Source organism: Pantherophis guttatus, chromosome 15 (genome assembly GCF_059756535.1).
Source record: "Pantherophis guttatus breed Tessera chromosome 15, ASM5975653v1, whole genome shotgun sequence".
NCBI classification, from domain to species: domain Eukaryota; kingdom Metazoa; phylum Chordata; class Lepidosauria; order Squamata; family Colubridae; genus Pantherophis; species Pantherophis guttatus.
The window spans coordinates 4,637,540-4,653,295 of NC_142077.1; the positions used below are offsets into that span (position 1 = coordinate 4,637,540).

The window sequence follows — 15,756 nt, forward strand, 5'->3', positions numbered from 1 at the left end:
TTCAAAGTTACAACAGCGCTGGGAAAAAAAAGGGGCTTACGACCGTTTTTCGGAGTTACGACTTTTGCCGCATTCCCCATGGCCACGTGATTAAAATTCAAACTCTTGGCAACGGCTCATATTGATGACGGTCGCAGTATCCCGGGGGTGGGGGGGAAGAGGGTGTCACGTGATCCCCTTTTGCGACCTTCTGACAAGCCAAGTCAATGTGAGGGGGGGAGGGGGAGAAGCCAGATTCACTTCACAATTGTGTGAATAATTTCAGAACGGCAGTGGTTCACTTAGCCACCTGTGCAGAAGTGGGGTTTCAGCAGGTACTGACCGGTTCTGGAGAACCGGTCGTGGAAATTTTGAGTAGTTCGGAGAACCGGTAGTAAAAATTCTGACTGGCCCCGCCCCCATCTATTCTCTGCCTCCCAAGTCCCAGCTGATTAGGAGGGAATGGAGATTTTACAGTATCCTTCCCCTGGAGTGAGGTGGGAATGGAGATTTTACAGTATCCTTCCCCTGCCATGCCCACCAAGCCACACCCATAGAACCGGTAGTAAAAAATGTTTGAAACCCACCACTGCACCTGTGGCAAAAAAGATCGTTCCAATGGGACGAAGCTCATTTGACAACTGTCACATTTAACCACAGAAATGCAGGGCTCGATCGCGGCCGTAAGTCGAGAACTACCTGTATTATTAGACCTTATTTCACAATAGGGGTTTTTTGGCAGATCTCACATCCTAGAGACTGTAAATTTGCTTCACTGAATCGTTTCCCGGAGGAGAAAACAGGCAGTGAATGTCATTGCTTGGCTCTGTTTCACATTTGCTCAACTCCATGTCGGCTTCAGTTTGATTTTTTTTTTTAAACCGGTGCCAAATTGACACAATCTGCCCAAAAATGTGTACACGTCTTTTTTTTTTACGCCCGACTCAAAGAGATGCATGTTTTCTACCGTGGGTGTGATTTTTCCATCCCCGTGTAATGCACCAGGTGCAGTGGTGGGTTCCTCCTGGTTCGGCCCGGTTCGGGCGAGCCGGTAGCGGTGACGATATGACGTCACCGAACTGGTTCTCTTTGTCCGCGAGTTGGGCCCACCTGCCCGCCCCTGTGTTATTCCTACCTATATTTTTTCCTTTTTTAGCCCAGAGTGGATTGCTGCACCTCAGCTGGGCAGATACCTAACGCGCTTGCACGGAGCGCAACTCTGGCGATCGTGCACGAAGCCTGTGCACGAAGAGAACCGGTAGTAAAGCTGGATGGAACCCACCACTGACCAGGTGCTTTTAAGCCAGACTAAATTGTGCGCTGAAGAACAAGAGGGTAGAGGCTGATGACGTATTTATTTTGTCCTAGGTTAATGCATGTATATATATATATATATATATATATATATATCGTATCATTGGCTTTTCTTATTTCTTATAAAGAGAGCTTTGGGTGCGGTTTCCGTGCGGTTACATTTTTGCAGAGAAATGACTGAAAAAAGTAGGCGGAATTTCAACCGGGAGGAGGGTGGTTGCTTCCACCGCCTGAAAGAAGCGAGCTTCAACAGAATGGACGCTGGGCTCTGCAGTTGGCCACCGGGAGGTTTCGGAATTGAGGGTTGTAGGTGAAAAGATGTTTCTGGAAGCAACCGGCAGCTTTCTGGTCACACTCACACACCATTTTCTCACAGCGGTCCCTTGATTTGACTGCGGAGAGGGAAGACCATGGCTAAGGGCACATATGAGGGCACATATGTTTATATGTGGCCTCATATGTGCTTATATTATATCATAGGGCTTAGACAATCTAGTACTACGCCGCCTTCGGTCTGACCTAAGCGTAGTACATAAAATTATCTGCCACAATGTCCTACCTGTCAATGACTACTTCAGCTTCAACCGCAACAATACACGAGCAAACAATAGATACAAACTCAAGGTAAACCGCTCCAAACTCGATTGCAGAAATTACAACTTCAGCAACGGAGTGGTCAATGCCTGGAATGCACTACCTGACTCTTCCCCAAACCCCAAAAACTTTAACTGTAGATTGTCTACTGTTGACCTCACCCACATTCCTAAGTGTTCCAGTATCTCAGGGGCTGCCCCAAAGAAGAGGGAGTCAAGCTATTCTCCACAGCACCTGAGGGCAGGACAAGAAGCAACGGGTGGAAACTCATCAAGGAGAGAAGCAACTTAGAACTAAGGAGGAATTTCCTGACAGTGAGAACAATTAATCCGTGGAACAACTTGCCACCAGAAGTTGTGAATGCTCCAACACTGGAAGTTTTTAAGAAGCTGTTGGATAACCCTTTGTCTGAAGTGGTGTAGGGTTTCCTGCCTAAGCAGGGGGTTGGACTAGAAGACCTCCAAGGTCCCTTCCAACTCTGTTATTCTATTCTATTCCATTCCATTCCATTCCATTCCATTCCATTCCATTCCATTCCATTCCATTCCATTCTATCCTATCCTATCCTATCCTATCCTATCCTATCCTATCCTATCCTATTCTATTCTATTCTATTCTATTCTGAGGTCTGTAAGGGGCGTGCATAAGCGTACCAGCGTGCCTTCCGTCCCTGTCCTAATGTCACCATTTATTCGTATCCTTATCCTGTATTCATAATCATGTTTATACTTAGATCTGTAATCTTATACATGCTTGACAAATAAAATAAATAAAATAAAAATAAAAATAAATAAACAAACCAAAGGTAGATCATCCTCCTGATTTTAGCAGATTAGAATACAGTGGCTGGCATGGTTTACCTCAGGGGTGTCCGACCTTGGCAACTTTAACACTTGTGGACTTCAACACCCGGCTGGCTGGCTGGCTGGGAGGAATGCTGGGAGTTGAAATCCACAAATCTTGGGAGTTGCCTGGACACTTCTGGTTTATCTGGGGTTGTTTTTTTTATTATTATTATTATTTTGCCTTAAAGAAAAGGGTGCATGAAATATGGGATGACATCTCCCCTTGCAGCCCAACGAAGGCCACTTACAAAATCTAACCCAAGTGAAAAGTGGCTGTATATATGCACTAAATTGTTTTTTAACAAGCTACCACAGCCTGGGTCCAGGGGTGGGCTTAAATTTTTTTTAGCAAGGGGTTCTCTGCTGGTTGCTGGGTGGGCGTGGCCATGGTGGGTGTGGACTAGTTGGCCACACCCACCATGGGGGGGGTTTTGCCCTCCCCGGGCTCCAGAGGCTTTCTTCGAGCATCTGGGAGGGCGAAAACAGCCTCCCCAGGCTCCAGAGGCCCTCTGGAGGCAGGAAACAGGCCTGTTTCTGGCCTTCCCAAACTTCCGGTAGGCCCGTTTTTCATCCTCTCTGAGCCTCTGCGCGCGCCCTGGACTTACCTGCATCCAAAACGGGCCATGTGGGGACTCCTGGGAGGGGCGGGGTGGGGTGGGCGGGGCCAGCCAGGAGTGGGATTTGGGGGTTCCCCGAACTGCACAGAATCTTAGCTAGAGGTTCTCCCGAACCCCTGCGAACCCCCACCAGCCCACCCCTGAATCTGGGTCACAGAAGCCCTAGTAGTCGCACTAAGCCATAAATTGCATCTTGCAAACATTAACAGCCGAGTTCCCACGTTGCACCAAGTTTAAATCCAAAGCAATCTGGTCTGCTTAGCTGGATTTTCTCCTCCCCAGTTTTGGTCTTTCGTGCAAAACGCTCTTTTTATCCAATTCTCCGGTTCGGTGTCCTCTTTTAACTCACCGCACTTGATTTTATCTCTCTGGGCGTAGAACCGGTAGGCGAGGACTTTGGGGTTGCAGCCGTACATCTCCGCCTTGCTGTAACAACAGTCATGGCTGTGGCAACATCTTTGGGTAGAAAAAGAAAACGCACGTGTGTCAGATCTTACCTGTCGAGTTCAGAAGCGATAATTGAATGAGCATGGCTCAGTCAGGAGCGGCGTGGCCACCAAACGCCTTCGCACAGAATTATGTAACGTCTTCAGTTTTGTTTTCTTAATACGCAGCGCTGAGACTCTAGGTCCACAGCCATTTTGGCCAAGGACCCTAGAATAAATATAATATTCTACTGAAATGGAATAAGAAAAGAATACAGCTCATTCAATGCGCCTTTGGTCACACCTCCTCCTCCTCCTCCTCCTCACAGAACAAACTTCTTGCATTGCTCTGCTAAGTCCTGGTATGGTTTAAGGCAGGGGGTCGGTCTCTGGACAACCTTAAGGCTTGTGGACTTCTGTTTAGTTCTGTTTCTGTGATTTAAAATAAGCAGTAAAAACGCTTATTTTACTGCAACAGAGAGAGTTGGAAGTCAATGCTTCTTTTTCTTCTTCCTAATCTATCGAGGGCCTACCTCGATGATGGGCTTTGGAACCCCGAGAGGTGGCATGCCGCAAAGAGGGGGCTGCGGGGTTTTTTAAAATTGTCTCTGTTTAATCTTTTAAGGGGTCTGGGGAGGGGGGAGGGGGGTTGGATGGGAACTAGGGTTGTGGGTTTGGGGGATAACCCACCAAGGGGAGGGTCGGGCCTGGCCATGACGCGCGGCGGGGGGTGGGGGGGGATCTGGGGGTAATGGGGGGGTCAAGCTTGTCCAGACTGTGTTTCCACCATCGGTACTGTGAGTGGGAGGGGTAGATATGGCAGGAGCAGGGGGCCATATCATGTTAAGGGAGCACGCACCCGCTGTCTTCAAGCGGTAGGGTGCTCCGGCTCCCAAAGCTCTACTCGTTTTCCAGGTTGTACAGACCCTCAGGGCCTGGGCCTTCGACTGATGTTGTGCAACGCCATGTCTGTAGTAAATAAAGCCCCCCTCATTTGTGATCTTGTTCAGGAGGGGGGAGCAGACCTGGCGGGTATTACGGAGACCTGGTTGGGCCTGGAGGGAGGGGTCCCTCTGGTAGAAATGTGCCCACCAGGCTTCCACGCATCAACATCAGTGGGTGTAATCAGAGCTGGAGTGGACTTCTTTGGGGTAACACCTTTCTTTTTTTCTTGAACTCCATCTGCGGTTTTTAGAAACTCCATTCTCACCAGGGATGAAATGCTACCGGCTCACTCCGGTTTGGGCGAATCGGTAGTGATAAAAACTACCCGTTTAGGCTAACCGGTAGTTAAAAAAAGCTATCGGTTCCTCCGAACCTGTATCCTTTGGGGTTACCCCAAAGAAGTCCACTCCAGCTCTGATTACACCCACTGATTTCTCATTTCTCCCACTCCTTAGGACATTCCACCTGTATTAGGCCACTATTTGAATCTATCTTTTTCGGCATGAAAATCCCGATGCACCCCTGGATTTTAGGCAAAGATGGATACATTCAGCCCGCTGGATGAAAAAAATGGAGGTAGCCCTCACCTGTCGATGGCGTCTACAGGAAGGCCTTGAGTCCCAGGTCCGCAGTGGCACCCATAGTTGGTGAAGTTAGCCAGGCCGTAGGTGAGGGTGCTGAGCTGGATCATCTCATTGAACTGGGGTGGTGTGCTGGTCACAAGAGCCAGTCCTGAAAAAGAGGAATTGTTCATTTTAGGGAAGGAGAAAGGGCTTTGGAAAGAATCCCAAGGCAATAGAGCCTCTCCTCTGCCTTAGTTCAGGGGTTGGCAACCTTACTCAAAGAGCTGCAAAGGTCCTAACCGGAAGCCCCCCGCTCAATTCTGGAGCTGACCAGAGGTCTGGTTCCCCCACCATAGAGTCTCGTCCTAGAGCGGTGTCCTTTTTCCTCTACCTGCCCTAATCGAAAGCCCTATCAATTGTGGAGCCGACAGGCGACAGGGAGCTTCAGCAGAGGGATGAAAGAGCCACATGCGGCTCCAGAGCTGCAGGTTGCTGACCCCTGCCTTAGTTAAAGTTTGCCCGTTTTCCTTTCCCAGCATGCTTCAGGATGACGCTTGAAGCCATGCCCTCACTCCAATTTTGTGCCAATGATAGAGCCAACTCAGAATCAGGGTCACTCTCTCTCCATTCACGGAAGCTTTCTGGGAAGCAATTTGTACTGCCGGTCTAAAAGGGGACATAATTACAACCACCGAAGGAAACACACATTGAGAAAAATCCCTCCACATCTCCTTAAATCACATTTTTAAATAAAAGACACGGTAAAAAGCACCTCCAATTGCACTCTCAAAAGAAGAATGGCAGAAGAATTGACTTACCGCAAGCCAAAACCAGCACGGAGATGACAAGAGGCATCATTTCTGCGATGGAGCGATGTAAAACGCATCTGGTTTGGCTGCAGGAGGGCTGGTTTTGTGCAATTTTTCTGGAACCACCTAATCGCCCTTTTATAAGCATCCAAGCAATCAAATCCTTGGACGAAATGACCTGTCCCTCCAGCCACGGTTCGTAATAATTATACCCAAAGACCAAAACAAAACAAAGCTATGGACCATAATTACCAAGCAGGTCTGAAAACACTGGGATAATTTTGTTGGATGGAACCCAAAGGATGAGGGCAGAGTCTTTGTCCAAACATTATTATTATTATTGGCCACTGCTTTTTATTTATTTAAAACCTCAAGGAAAACAACAACTTGCGACAAGGGCTATCTTGGTTTAGTGCAGGGGTCGGCAACCTTAAACACTCAAAGAGCCACAAAGGTCCCAATCGGAAGCCCCCCGTCAATTCTGGAACTGACTGGAAGTCCGGTTCCCCCACCATAGAATCTCCTCCTAGCCCAGCGTCCTTTTTCCTCTACTTGTTCTAACCGAAAGCCCTATCAATTGTGGAGCCGACCGGCGACAGGGAGCCGCAGCAGAGGGATGAAAGAGCCACACGCGGCTCCAGAGCCACGGGTTGCCTACCCCTGGTTTAGTGAGAGGCAAATCAATATATATTTTTGGTCAATATCATTGGTCAAGCACAGTGATAGTTTGGTATAACTACAAGCCTTTTTTTTTTTTTTTTAGCTTACGCCCATCCTCCATTTATACATCCGTGATCCATATGGAGAACCAATAAGACAGTCTTTCCTTCTCTGGAGTTGAGATCTGCTTTATTAGGCCTTTTGTGAATACCACCTGCCATCTGCCAGCTTGAAGGGGTTCAGATAATGAATGATTGGGAAAAAATCATTCCCATAAGGTAGAGTCGCCTGGATGAAAAAGACACATCGGGACCCTTTGAGTACAGATTTTGTGTGTGTGTGTGTGCACTGAGCTATGATTTGTCTCTATCTATTACTAACATTTTTCCTTGAGTTCTTGCTCCACTTTTAACTGATTTCTGGCTGTTCCATATTATTGAAAGGCCTTCAATAATGGAGGGGAACAACGTGCCACCAGAAGTTGCGGGTGCTCCAACACTGAGGCTTCTAAGAAGAGCTTGGACAACCATTGGTCTGATTGGACTAGAAGACCTCCAAGGTCCCTTCCTACTCTGTTAATACCGGAGTTCAAAAGAAAAGAGGCAACGACATAGAGGGAAGAAAAATAAAGAACAAAATATTATTATCTAGAATAAACGGATGGTTCTTTTATTTATCTATACTTGATGACATGTTCATTACATCGGAAGGATGAACCGGGGAGGTTCATCATGACAGTTTCTTTGTTTTCTCTTCTTGTCCACTGATTGTCCCCTGGCTCAAGCGTAAACACTGATGGAGAATGAGGTGATCTTAGGGCGTTTATCAGCTGAGATCATGGGCCATTTCTAGTCTCGAGGAACAGAAAACCACCTGCAAAGGCGGCAATTTGGCAATCAGAAGGAAGAGTTTAGTCAGAGGGGAGAAACTGTGGAGGGGACCCAGATGTGAAACAGGCACTTAACATTTTGTCAGGCTAGTTAAGCCACAATGACATGAGAAAGAGTCAGCTTGCCTACTGACATGGGCTGATGTCCCGGAGATGAGGAAATAGTTCTCAAGAACTTCTGTTAGAGAACTGGTTTGATCAAAAGTACAGTACTTTTGTACTTTACAGTACAGACTTCTGTAATCACAAGCTGTTGGGTTTGACGACATCTTCCATATGAAAGGGGGGGAAATCTGAAATTATTCGTCGTCTTCAGGTGGCAATTTTTAGTAGCCCGGGCAAGTAGGTCATGATCAAGTCATTCCATTAGCAAACCAGGAAAAGAAAAATATGATAGCTTGACCCCAGGTCAAATGCTCAAGGAGGCTGAGCCTTCCAGAGCAGCCAATGGAGTGACTCACCCCGTGGAGTGTTATTGCCCCATTTTTCTTTCGCAGAACGCGCACACGGAAAATTAAAGAAGGTGGGGGAAAAAAGTATAGATATATATATAAAAAAACACGCCCAGATTTTTCAATGACCTTAGGAGATGACCCCCTTCCCTTCCCATGCAAGTTAAATGTTTCAGAAGGAACAACGCCTTTTGGAATAAGATGTCCTGGATCAGGAAGTGGGACCAAGTAAATACAATATCTGTGCTCCAGCTAGGAGTTTCAGCCAGGTGGCCTTCTCTGGGACACAGCGTTCCCACTCGTCTTCATGTTCCTTTTCTGCTTTTCTTTTCTTATAGGGACGATGCTGGGATGATGTTTCTCAACCTTAATTTATTGGGAATTCAGTCACTTCCAGGCATGCCTGCTTGCGTTTTAAGTCATCCAGAACGAACCAGTTAAGAGGCTTAAAACTAAACCCGTTTTCCTATTTCTGTTCTGTCTTTTGGGGAATTCACCGAAGACAGAATGAAGGGCAGAAACCGTGATGCTCAGATGTGCCATCCCCACCCCACCTCGGCAAGCTCTCGAGCGAGATTGGCGAGATTGGCAACATGCGCTGAGTAAGATTCCCATTGACACAAAGGATGAACATGACGATGGAGAAAGGATCATATTCCAGAAATGGGTAGCCATATTTGATAGCTGGCAGTTCTTGAATGAGTGAGGATGGCGGTGTGGAATTTAAACCTGGCCACCTCTTAATCATTTCACACTGTTTTTTGGGTGATGGCACCTCAAAATCAAAGACTTCGCTCTCCAGGTCTTGTGGTGACTGTTCGCGATAGATGCTTGCTTACATTCTCTGCATTACACTTTTTCCATTCCATCCAGTTAGGAATAAACTCCTCCTCCTCCTCCTCCTCCTCCTCCTCCTCCTCCTCCTCCTCCTCCTCCTCCTCCTCCTTCTTCTTCTTCCATATCCGTCATTGGACGTTGGCGATCCTGTTGGCGATCCCATTTTTATCAACAGCCGCACAAAAAACTGCTGTTGAGTTTTATCCAAACTGGTCCCTTAGATTTTGGTTGCCAAAATAGAATAGAATAACAGAGTTGGAAGGGACCTTGGAGGTCTTCAACCCCCTGCTTAGGCAGGAAACCCTACCCCACTTCAGACAAATGGTTATCCAACCTCTTCTTAAAAACTTCAAGTGTTGGAGCATTCACAACTTCTGGAGGCAAGTTGTTCCATGGATTAATTGTTCTCACTGTCAGGAAGTTTCTCCTTAGTTCTAAGTTGTTTCTCTCCTTGGTTAGTTTCCACCCGTTGCTTCTTGTCCTGCCCTCAGATGCTTTGGAGAATAGCTTGACTCCCTCTTCTTTGGGGCAGCCCCAGAGATATTGGAAGACTGCTCTCATGTCTCCCCTAGTCCTTCTTTTCATTAAACTAGACATACCCAGTTCCAGCAACCGTTCTTCATATGTTTTAGCCTCCAGTCTCCTAATCCTCTTGGTTGCTCTTCTCTGCACTCTTTCTAGAGTCTCCACATTTTTTTTTACAGTTAGTTTGTTAGCAGGCAGGAATATTCCAGTTGTTACTAATACTCCAGTTGCATGAGACTGACAAAAATCTGGTACTATTAATTTTCTTCTATTTTTCCTTCCGTCCTTTTGCCTGCTTTACAAGGCAGGTTAGACTGAAAGTGAGTGTTATGGGATCGGGTGGGATTCTAGGGGCCAGAATGATTATCGATGGCTCTCAAAAGAGGGGGGGGATTTAGATTCGCTCTTTCTGAAGAGACAACCATTCCTGGAAGTTAAGATGTAATAGGTTAAATAACAGGTGAAGCCAAGGGGCATTTGAGCAAAACAGCAGACATGTCACTTGAAACATTTCTCATTGCTTCACCTTTTCCTTGTCTTGGCCAACTCGTCGTTTTACCCGTGCACCACGTTCCTCTTTCAACCCCGTTGACCTGAAACTCCCCTCACAAACCCAGTTTCAGTTCTGTAACCCCATCCCAAAGGCAGCCAAGCCTACACCATGCATGCCCTTCTGCTGAAACCGAGAAGTTCTGTAACATTGGGAAGCTTCCGTATTGCTTTGCTGACTTTGATTGAAACTGACTTGTCTCTCTGGCCAGTTTTAGTCCTGGAACAGGGAGCAGTAAATTACAACCTTGGGTAATAAGTGGCTACGTAAGGCTTTCATAAGCATACGCAGACCAACAACAAAACAAAAGTATGTGTTATTTATAACAAAAATAAATAAATAAATAGATTAAGACCTCACCGAAGATGCTTGCAAGGACAAATCTCTCGATTGTGGCATGTGAAGGACCTTCGTATTATTCTATCCAGACCATAATGATTTAGTCTTGGTTTGCCTCCAGATAAAGCTGGATGGATTTTGATACTGCTGGAATCAATAAAATAAATTGGTCACAGAGAGTTTAGCTGAATGAAGCACAACTGAGTTTACTGGGGATCTAACTTAATGGATGGGTTCTTGGATGAAGAGGTGAAGCTCAAACAAATGAAGCATATTATGGGTTATTGTCACGGTTCATACAATGGCTGAGCTTCCACAATACGTCGGATTGAATCTACCCCACCCAAACAGGTTAGGAAAACTCAACCTATAGGTTTCTGGCAAACTTACAGTGGTTGTAAGGGGCTGAGCTGGGGAGATCTTATTTCAATCATGGGAACTGCTACCCCATGCTGCCTTTAGCTTCTTAAAGAGATGGAGAAAATGAATTGAAAACGGTGGCCATCCAGATAATTTTCTGGCAATGCCTTCCCCCTCGACATTTTTTCATTCTAACTTTTTGATGCCATTTGTGTAAATTGGTCAATGATATGTGAACCTCTCCATGAATTTTCATAGGGTTTAGGGGCTGAAAAAGAACTTAGTTTAGTCGTTTTAATTTTTCTTTGTTTCTATAATAATTATTTATATATATGAATATATATATATATATATATATATATATATATATATATATATTTTTCTTACTTCTTCGTAGGGTTTATGTGTGTTTTTCTTCGTTGAAAGCAAACGAGCTAGAAATGGATCTATTTAGGTCTCCCACCTAGCAGTTAGAGCTTGCTAGCTGTTAGAAAGGAAAAAAGCCCAGAACCGAGTAGATGTGATTCTACTGAGCTGGAGCTACAAAAAACCTTGGTTACGTAGGGAAAACCTGGCTAGAAGAAAAACATATATATATATATATATATATATATATATATATATATATATATATATATATATATATATATATATATATATATACACACACACACACACACATATATATACATATATATACATATATATATAATATAAGGGACACGGTGGCTCAGTGGCTAAGACACTGAGCTTATAAATTGAAGGGTCGGCAGTTCAGTAATATTCACCAACAAAACCATAAAATCCACGCACACCCATACCCTTGAGGGATGGATACTTTAGCGCAACCATAAAAAGTCCCTGCAAAATCTACGTACAAAATAACTTAATCTCTCTCCCCAATCTGATAACGGCTTACTTTGTAGAGTAGAAGTAAGGGCTGTCGTGGTGTGATAAAATTCTTCTTTCTTCGGTTGAAGCCCCACGCTAGAAGAACAGAAAAGGAAAAAGAAAGTTGTTGTATTTGATGAAACTCTCCGTTCAAGATCCTGTAGGCTCAACATTTTACCCGCATCCTATGCATCAGTATGGGGATGCTGTGGCTCAGTGGCTAAGACGCTGAGCTTGTCGATCGACAGCTCAGCCGTTCGAATCCCTAGTGCCGCGTAACGGGGTGAGCTCCGGTTACTTGTCCCAGTTTCTGTCAACCTAGCAGTTCGAAAGCATGTAAAAAATGCAAGTAGGGACCCCCTTTGGTGGGAAGGGAAGAGCGTTCCGTGAGCCTTTGGCATTGAGTCATGCCGGCCACATGACCACGGAGACGTCTTCGGACAGCGCTGGCTCTTCGGCTTTGAAACGGAGATGAGCACCGCCCCCTAGAGTCGGGAACGACTAGCACATATATGTTACCTGATTCCCAGTAACTCTGGGCTTGTCGAGATCAAAGAATGATTTCATTTTGCCTGGGCAAGCCCGATCAGAGATTTTTAAAAATGACACACACCTATATACACCTTTCTAAGATGTTTGCAATTTCCAGAGAATCCCAGGCCAGCCCACACTTTGAAGCCCTGAGGGTTATGGTATTACAGAGGAATCATACATCATTTATGGGATGCGCCAAAGCTGAGCATAGGGATGAAGTCAGCATTTGACTCAAGGGCTCATGGTAAGCGGATAGGGTGGGGGGGGTGAGTCAGAATTTTCCCTGCGGAGTTTAGAGGCCTGTCTTTGAATCCAAAGAGAAAAACTGGATGATCTGAGTTCAGAGGTTTGGATCTTCTGTTTATTGTTCATGCTTGATGTTTTTAGGCTGGGGATCCATTGCTTATATTTTTTCCACTCGTCCATTAAGTTGGTTCTCTGTGGGGTCCCTTGATGCTCTCTGAGCTCGGCTGAACATAATTCACACATGTTGCAATAAAGGAGGTTTCGGGGACTACTCCTGTGTTTTAATGACTCTGGAAGTCTAGGTCAGAACAACATGGTCTGGAGAAAACCTGCCTTTCTACCGTTGTCCTTTCCTTTCCATGCCAGTTGGTCTTGGAGAATACTCCTTCCCTTCTTCTTTGTCTTCAGTCAGACCGATTCTTTCTGGTGGGGTTGAATGGGCTGCCAGTCAATTGTTACGACTGGCGCCGCTTTCTGGAACTTAAAAGCATTAGCCACTGCAACAACAGCCAAACCAAAAGCTCAACCAAGATAAAGGGGCTTAAGCTGCCGTCTGCCGTCCTAATTTGGAAAGCCGGTAGCAGACGGTTGCCTTGCCGCTGTGAAAAAGTTGTCCAAGGTTGCCCAAGAAAACGAAGTGCGCTAACGCCCACGCTAGCTTAGCTAACCTCGTGGTCCATCAGAGGGGGGGGGGCAAGGAAGCCAGCAGAGTTGGGAGAGAGGTGTGGGTGAGCCCTTCTTCAGGACAGAAAGGCATCCCTGACTTTATTTATTATATTTATATGCTGCCCATCTCACAGAAATGGGATTTTAGGCTGTGCTTAATAAAAACCATTTTAAAAGCCAGTAAAAGCAGGGACGCGGTGGCTCAGTGGCTAAGACGCTGAGCTTGTCGATCGAAAGGTCGGCAGTTCAGCGGTTCGAATCCCTCGTGCTGCGTAACGGGGTGAGCTCCGGTGACTTGTCCCAGCTTCTGCCAGCCTAGCAGTTCGAAAGCCCGTAAAAAAAATGCAAGTAGAAAAATAGTGACCACCTTTGGTGGGAAGGGAACAGCGATCCGTGCGCCTTTGGCATTGAGTCATGCCGGCCACATGACCACGGAGACGTCTTCGGACAACGCTGGCTCTTCGGCTTTGAAACGGAGATGAGCAACCGCCCCCTAGAGTTGGGAACGACTAGCACATATGTGCAAGGGGAACCTTTACCTTTACCTAATTACAAAAGCACTTTAGAATTAAAACATGAAATCTATTTATCCTGTCTGCCTGTCTGTCTGATCAATCATCTATCTATCATCTATCCAGAGGCGGGCTTCACATTAATTTAACAACTGGTTCGCCTAGTGCAGAATCGGAAATGTGAGCGCGTGAGCGCGCGGCTTCAAACACACAGCAATTTCCTGCACGCGGCTTCCAGCACACCTTCTCGGGCAGCTGCAGCGAGTAGAGCGGGCGAAGTGCGGAAATCAGCAGGGCTGCGTGGACCGGGGCGAGCGAGCCAGAGAGTGAGATATATAGGACGGGATAGCGCCAAGGCGGGCCCAGCTGGTGATCGGAACTACCGGTTCGCCTGAAGCAGTCTGAACCGGCAGCAGCCCACCTCTGCATCTATCTCTACATTATCTCTCTCTATCTGTATTTCTATCTAATCTATCTATCATTTATCTATATCTATCCATCATCTATCTCTTATGATCTATCTCGGTCTCTCTGTCATCTATCTATCCACCTACCTATTTACCTACCTCCTAAAGGGCTGGGGAGAGTACTAATAAAGGAGAATATCGGTAGCTCAGGGTTGAAATGAGGGGGCCCTTGGTGCTCCCTGAGCTTGTTTGTTTTCTTGCAGACGTTTCATTACCCAACTAGGTAATGCCATCAGTGCTCTTTTCCCAGTTCCCAGCACTGGTGAGGTTACCTAGTTTGGGTAATGAAACGTCTGCAAGAAAACAAATAAGCTCAGAGGTCCAGGTAGAGTGTTATATGTCACACACAATGTAGGCAATTCATTTAAAACCCCGTGTCCTTGAGATGACCCGTCCCCCCCAGGCCTACTGACACTACCAGGTTTTAAGGAACTTCTGGAAGGACATCAAAGACGGGACCAGTCACATGTTAGGGTGTGATGCTCCATAAGATGGGACCCATGGCAGAAAAGGTCTGTCTCCTGAGTCCAGATGTACTGTATTTTTCGGAGTATAAGTGCATCTTATACACCAAATGTAGCCCCGCCCACCCACGGGCCCCCACCCTTTGGCCTCTGCCTCCCAGCAGTTTACCTCCTTGCAGCAAGCAGCAAGAAGAAACAGCTCGTTTCAGCTTCAGCACAGCCTAATTAGCACAAGTTGATTGTCGGTTGGATCGGCCTCCCGACTCTTGGCTGTTTTGCGTGGGCCTCTGCTGCTTGCTGCAAGGAGGTAAATTTCTGGGAGCAGATTTTTTTTTTTCTTGTGCTAATCAAGCTATGCTGAAAATGAAAATGAAAGTAAAGCAGGCTGTTTGCTGCAATGAGGCAGAGGCAGAGGCAGATTTCTTTTTCTTGTTTTCCTCACCAAAAAAGGTAGGTGCATCTTATACTCTGAAAAATACAGTAATTCCTTAGTAGACAGGATTTGAAGCGTACCCCTTCTGCTGGACTTGATGGGATGGGCTGAGGTAATCAGAAAGTGACGGTCCTGCAAATTTCCTGGCCCCATACCATAAATGGCTTTCGAGGCCAAAACCCCGACTCAAGTGATTAGTGTTCATGTGTATATGTATGTGAGTGGATGGTTGGATAGATGGACGATCTGATGATACTGAAGGACAATGAAGTAATCTGAACAAATTCCTTAGCTGCTATCTCAACTTTCCAAAATCAAAAGAACGAGCGAACAACATACAAGGAAAAGCAGCTAGGTTATTGATTGGTCAATATTGGAAAAGGGATGTTATGCCTACAATTCAAGAATGGACTTTAAAGGTGGCCAGTTTTGCAGAAATGGCGAAGGTATCAGCATATTTAAAAGACCGGACTCAAGAGACTTATGCATGGGAGTGGAAGAAATGGATAGATTATGTGCAGAATAAATATCAAACTAGGAAGTACCAGATAGCTTTTAGCTGAGTGTTGTGAAGAAATGTATAGTATATAGGGGGTAAGATAGTTTAATGTTATGTGGAAATGTATAGTACACAGGGGGGAGAATGGAAGGGTGGTAAAGTATGATATAATATAATGTGGATGGATTTCACCTTGGGGAAGGTCATGGGAGCAAGGGAGGGTTAGGGAGGGAAGGGGGGGGGAAATGGGAAAATTTGTATTTGTAAAACTTTTTCAATAAAAAAAAAACATACAAGGAAAATCAGTTATTAAACCACACACAGGTAAGCAAAAAAAAAAG

The 15,756-nt window shown here is 45.8% G+C and overlaps 1 protein-coding gene across 2 annotated transcripts; it reads right to left on the reverse strand.

Moving 5' to 3' along the window:
• Positions 1-1,315: 1,315 nt before the first annotated feature.
• On the reverse strand, positions 1,316-10,487 carry LOC148111865 (phospholipase A2 homolog otoconin-22-like). 2 transcript variants are annotated; one of them, XM_087878866.1, is made up of 4 exons: positions 10,365-10,487; positions 5,307-5,451; positions 3,699-3,805; positions 1,316-1,685 (listed from the first exon to the last, which is right to left on the reverse strand). In XM_087878866.1, exons 2-4 carry the CDS (start codon positions 5,408-5,410, stop codon positions 1,540-1,542), a joined length of 357 nt encoding a protein of 118 aa, XP_087734992.1. In that variant the 5' UTR covers positions 5,411-5,451; positions 10,365-10,487; the 3' UTR covers positions 1,316-1,539. The 2 variants fall into 2 exon arrangements, with proteins under 2 accessions (XP_087734992.1, XP_087734991.1); XM_087878865.1 differs by lacking the exon at positions 10,365-10,487 and adding an exon at positions 6,101-6,194 and having other exon boundaries at positions 1,433-1,685.
• Positions 10,488-15,756: the final 5,269 nt, after the last annotated feature.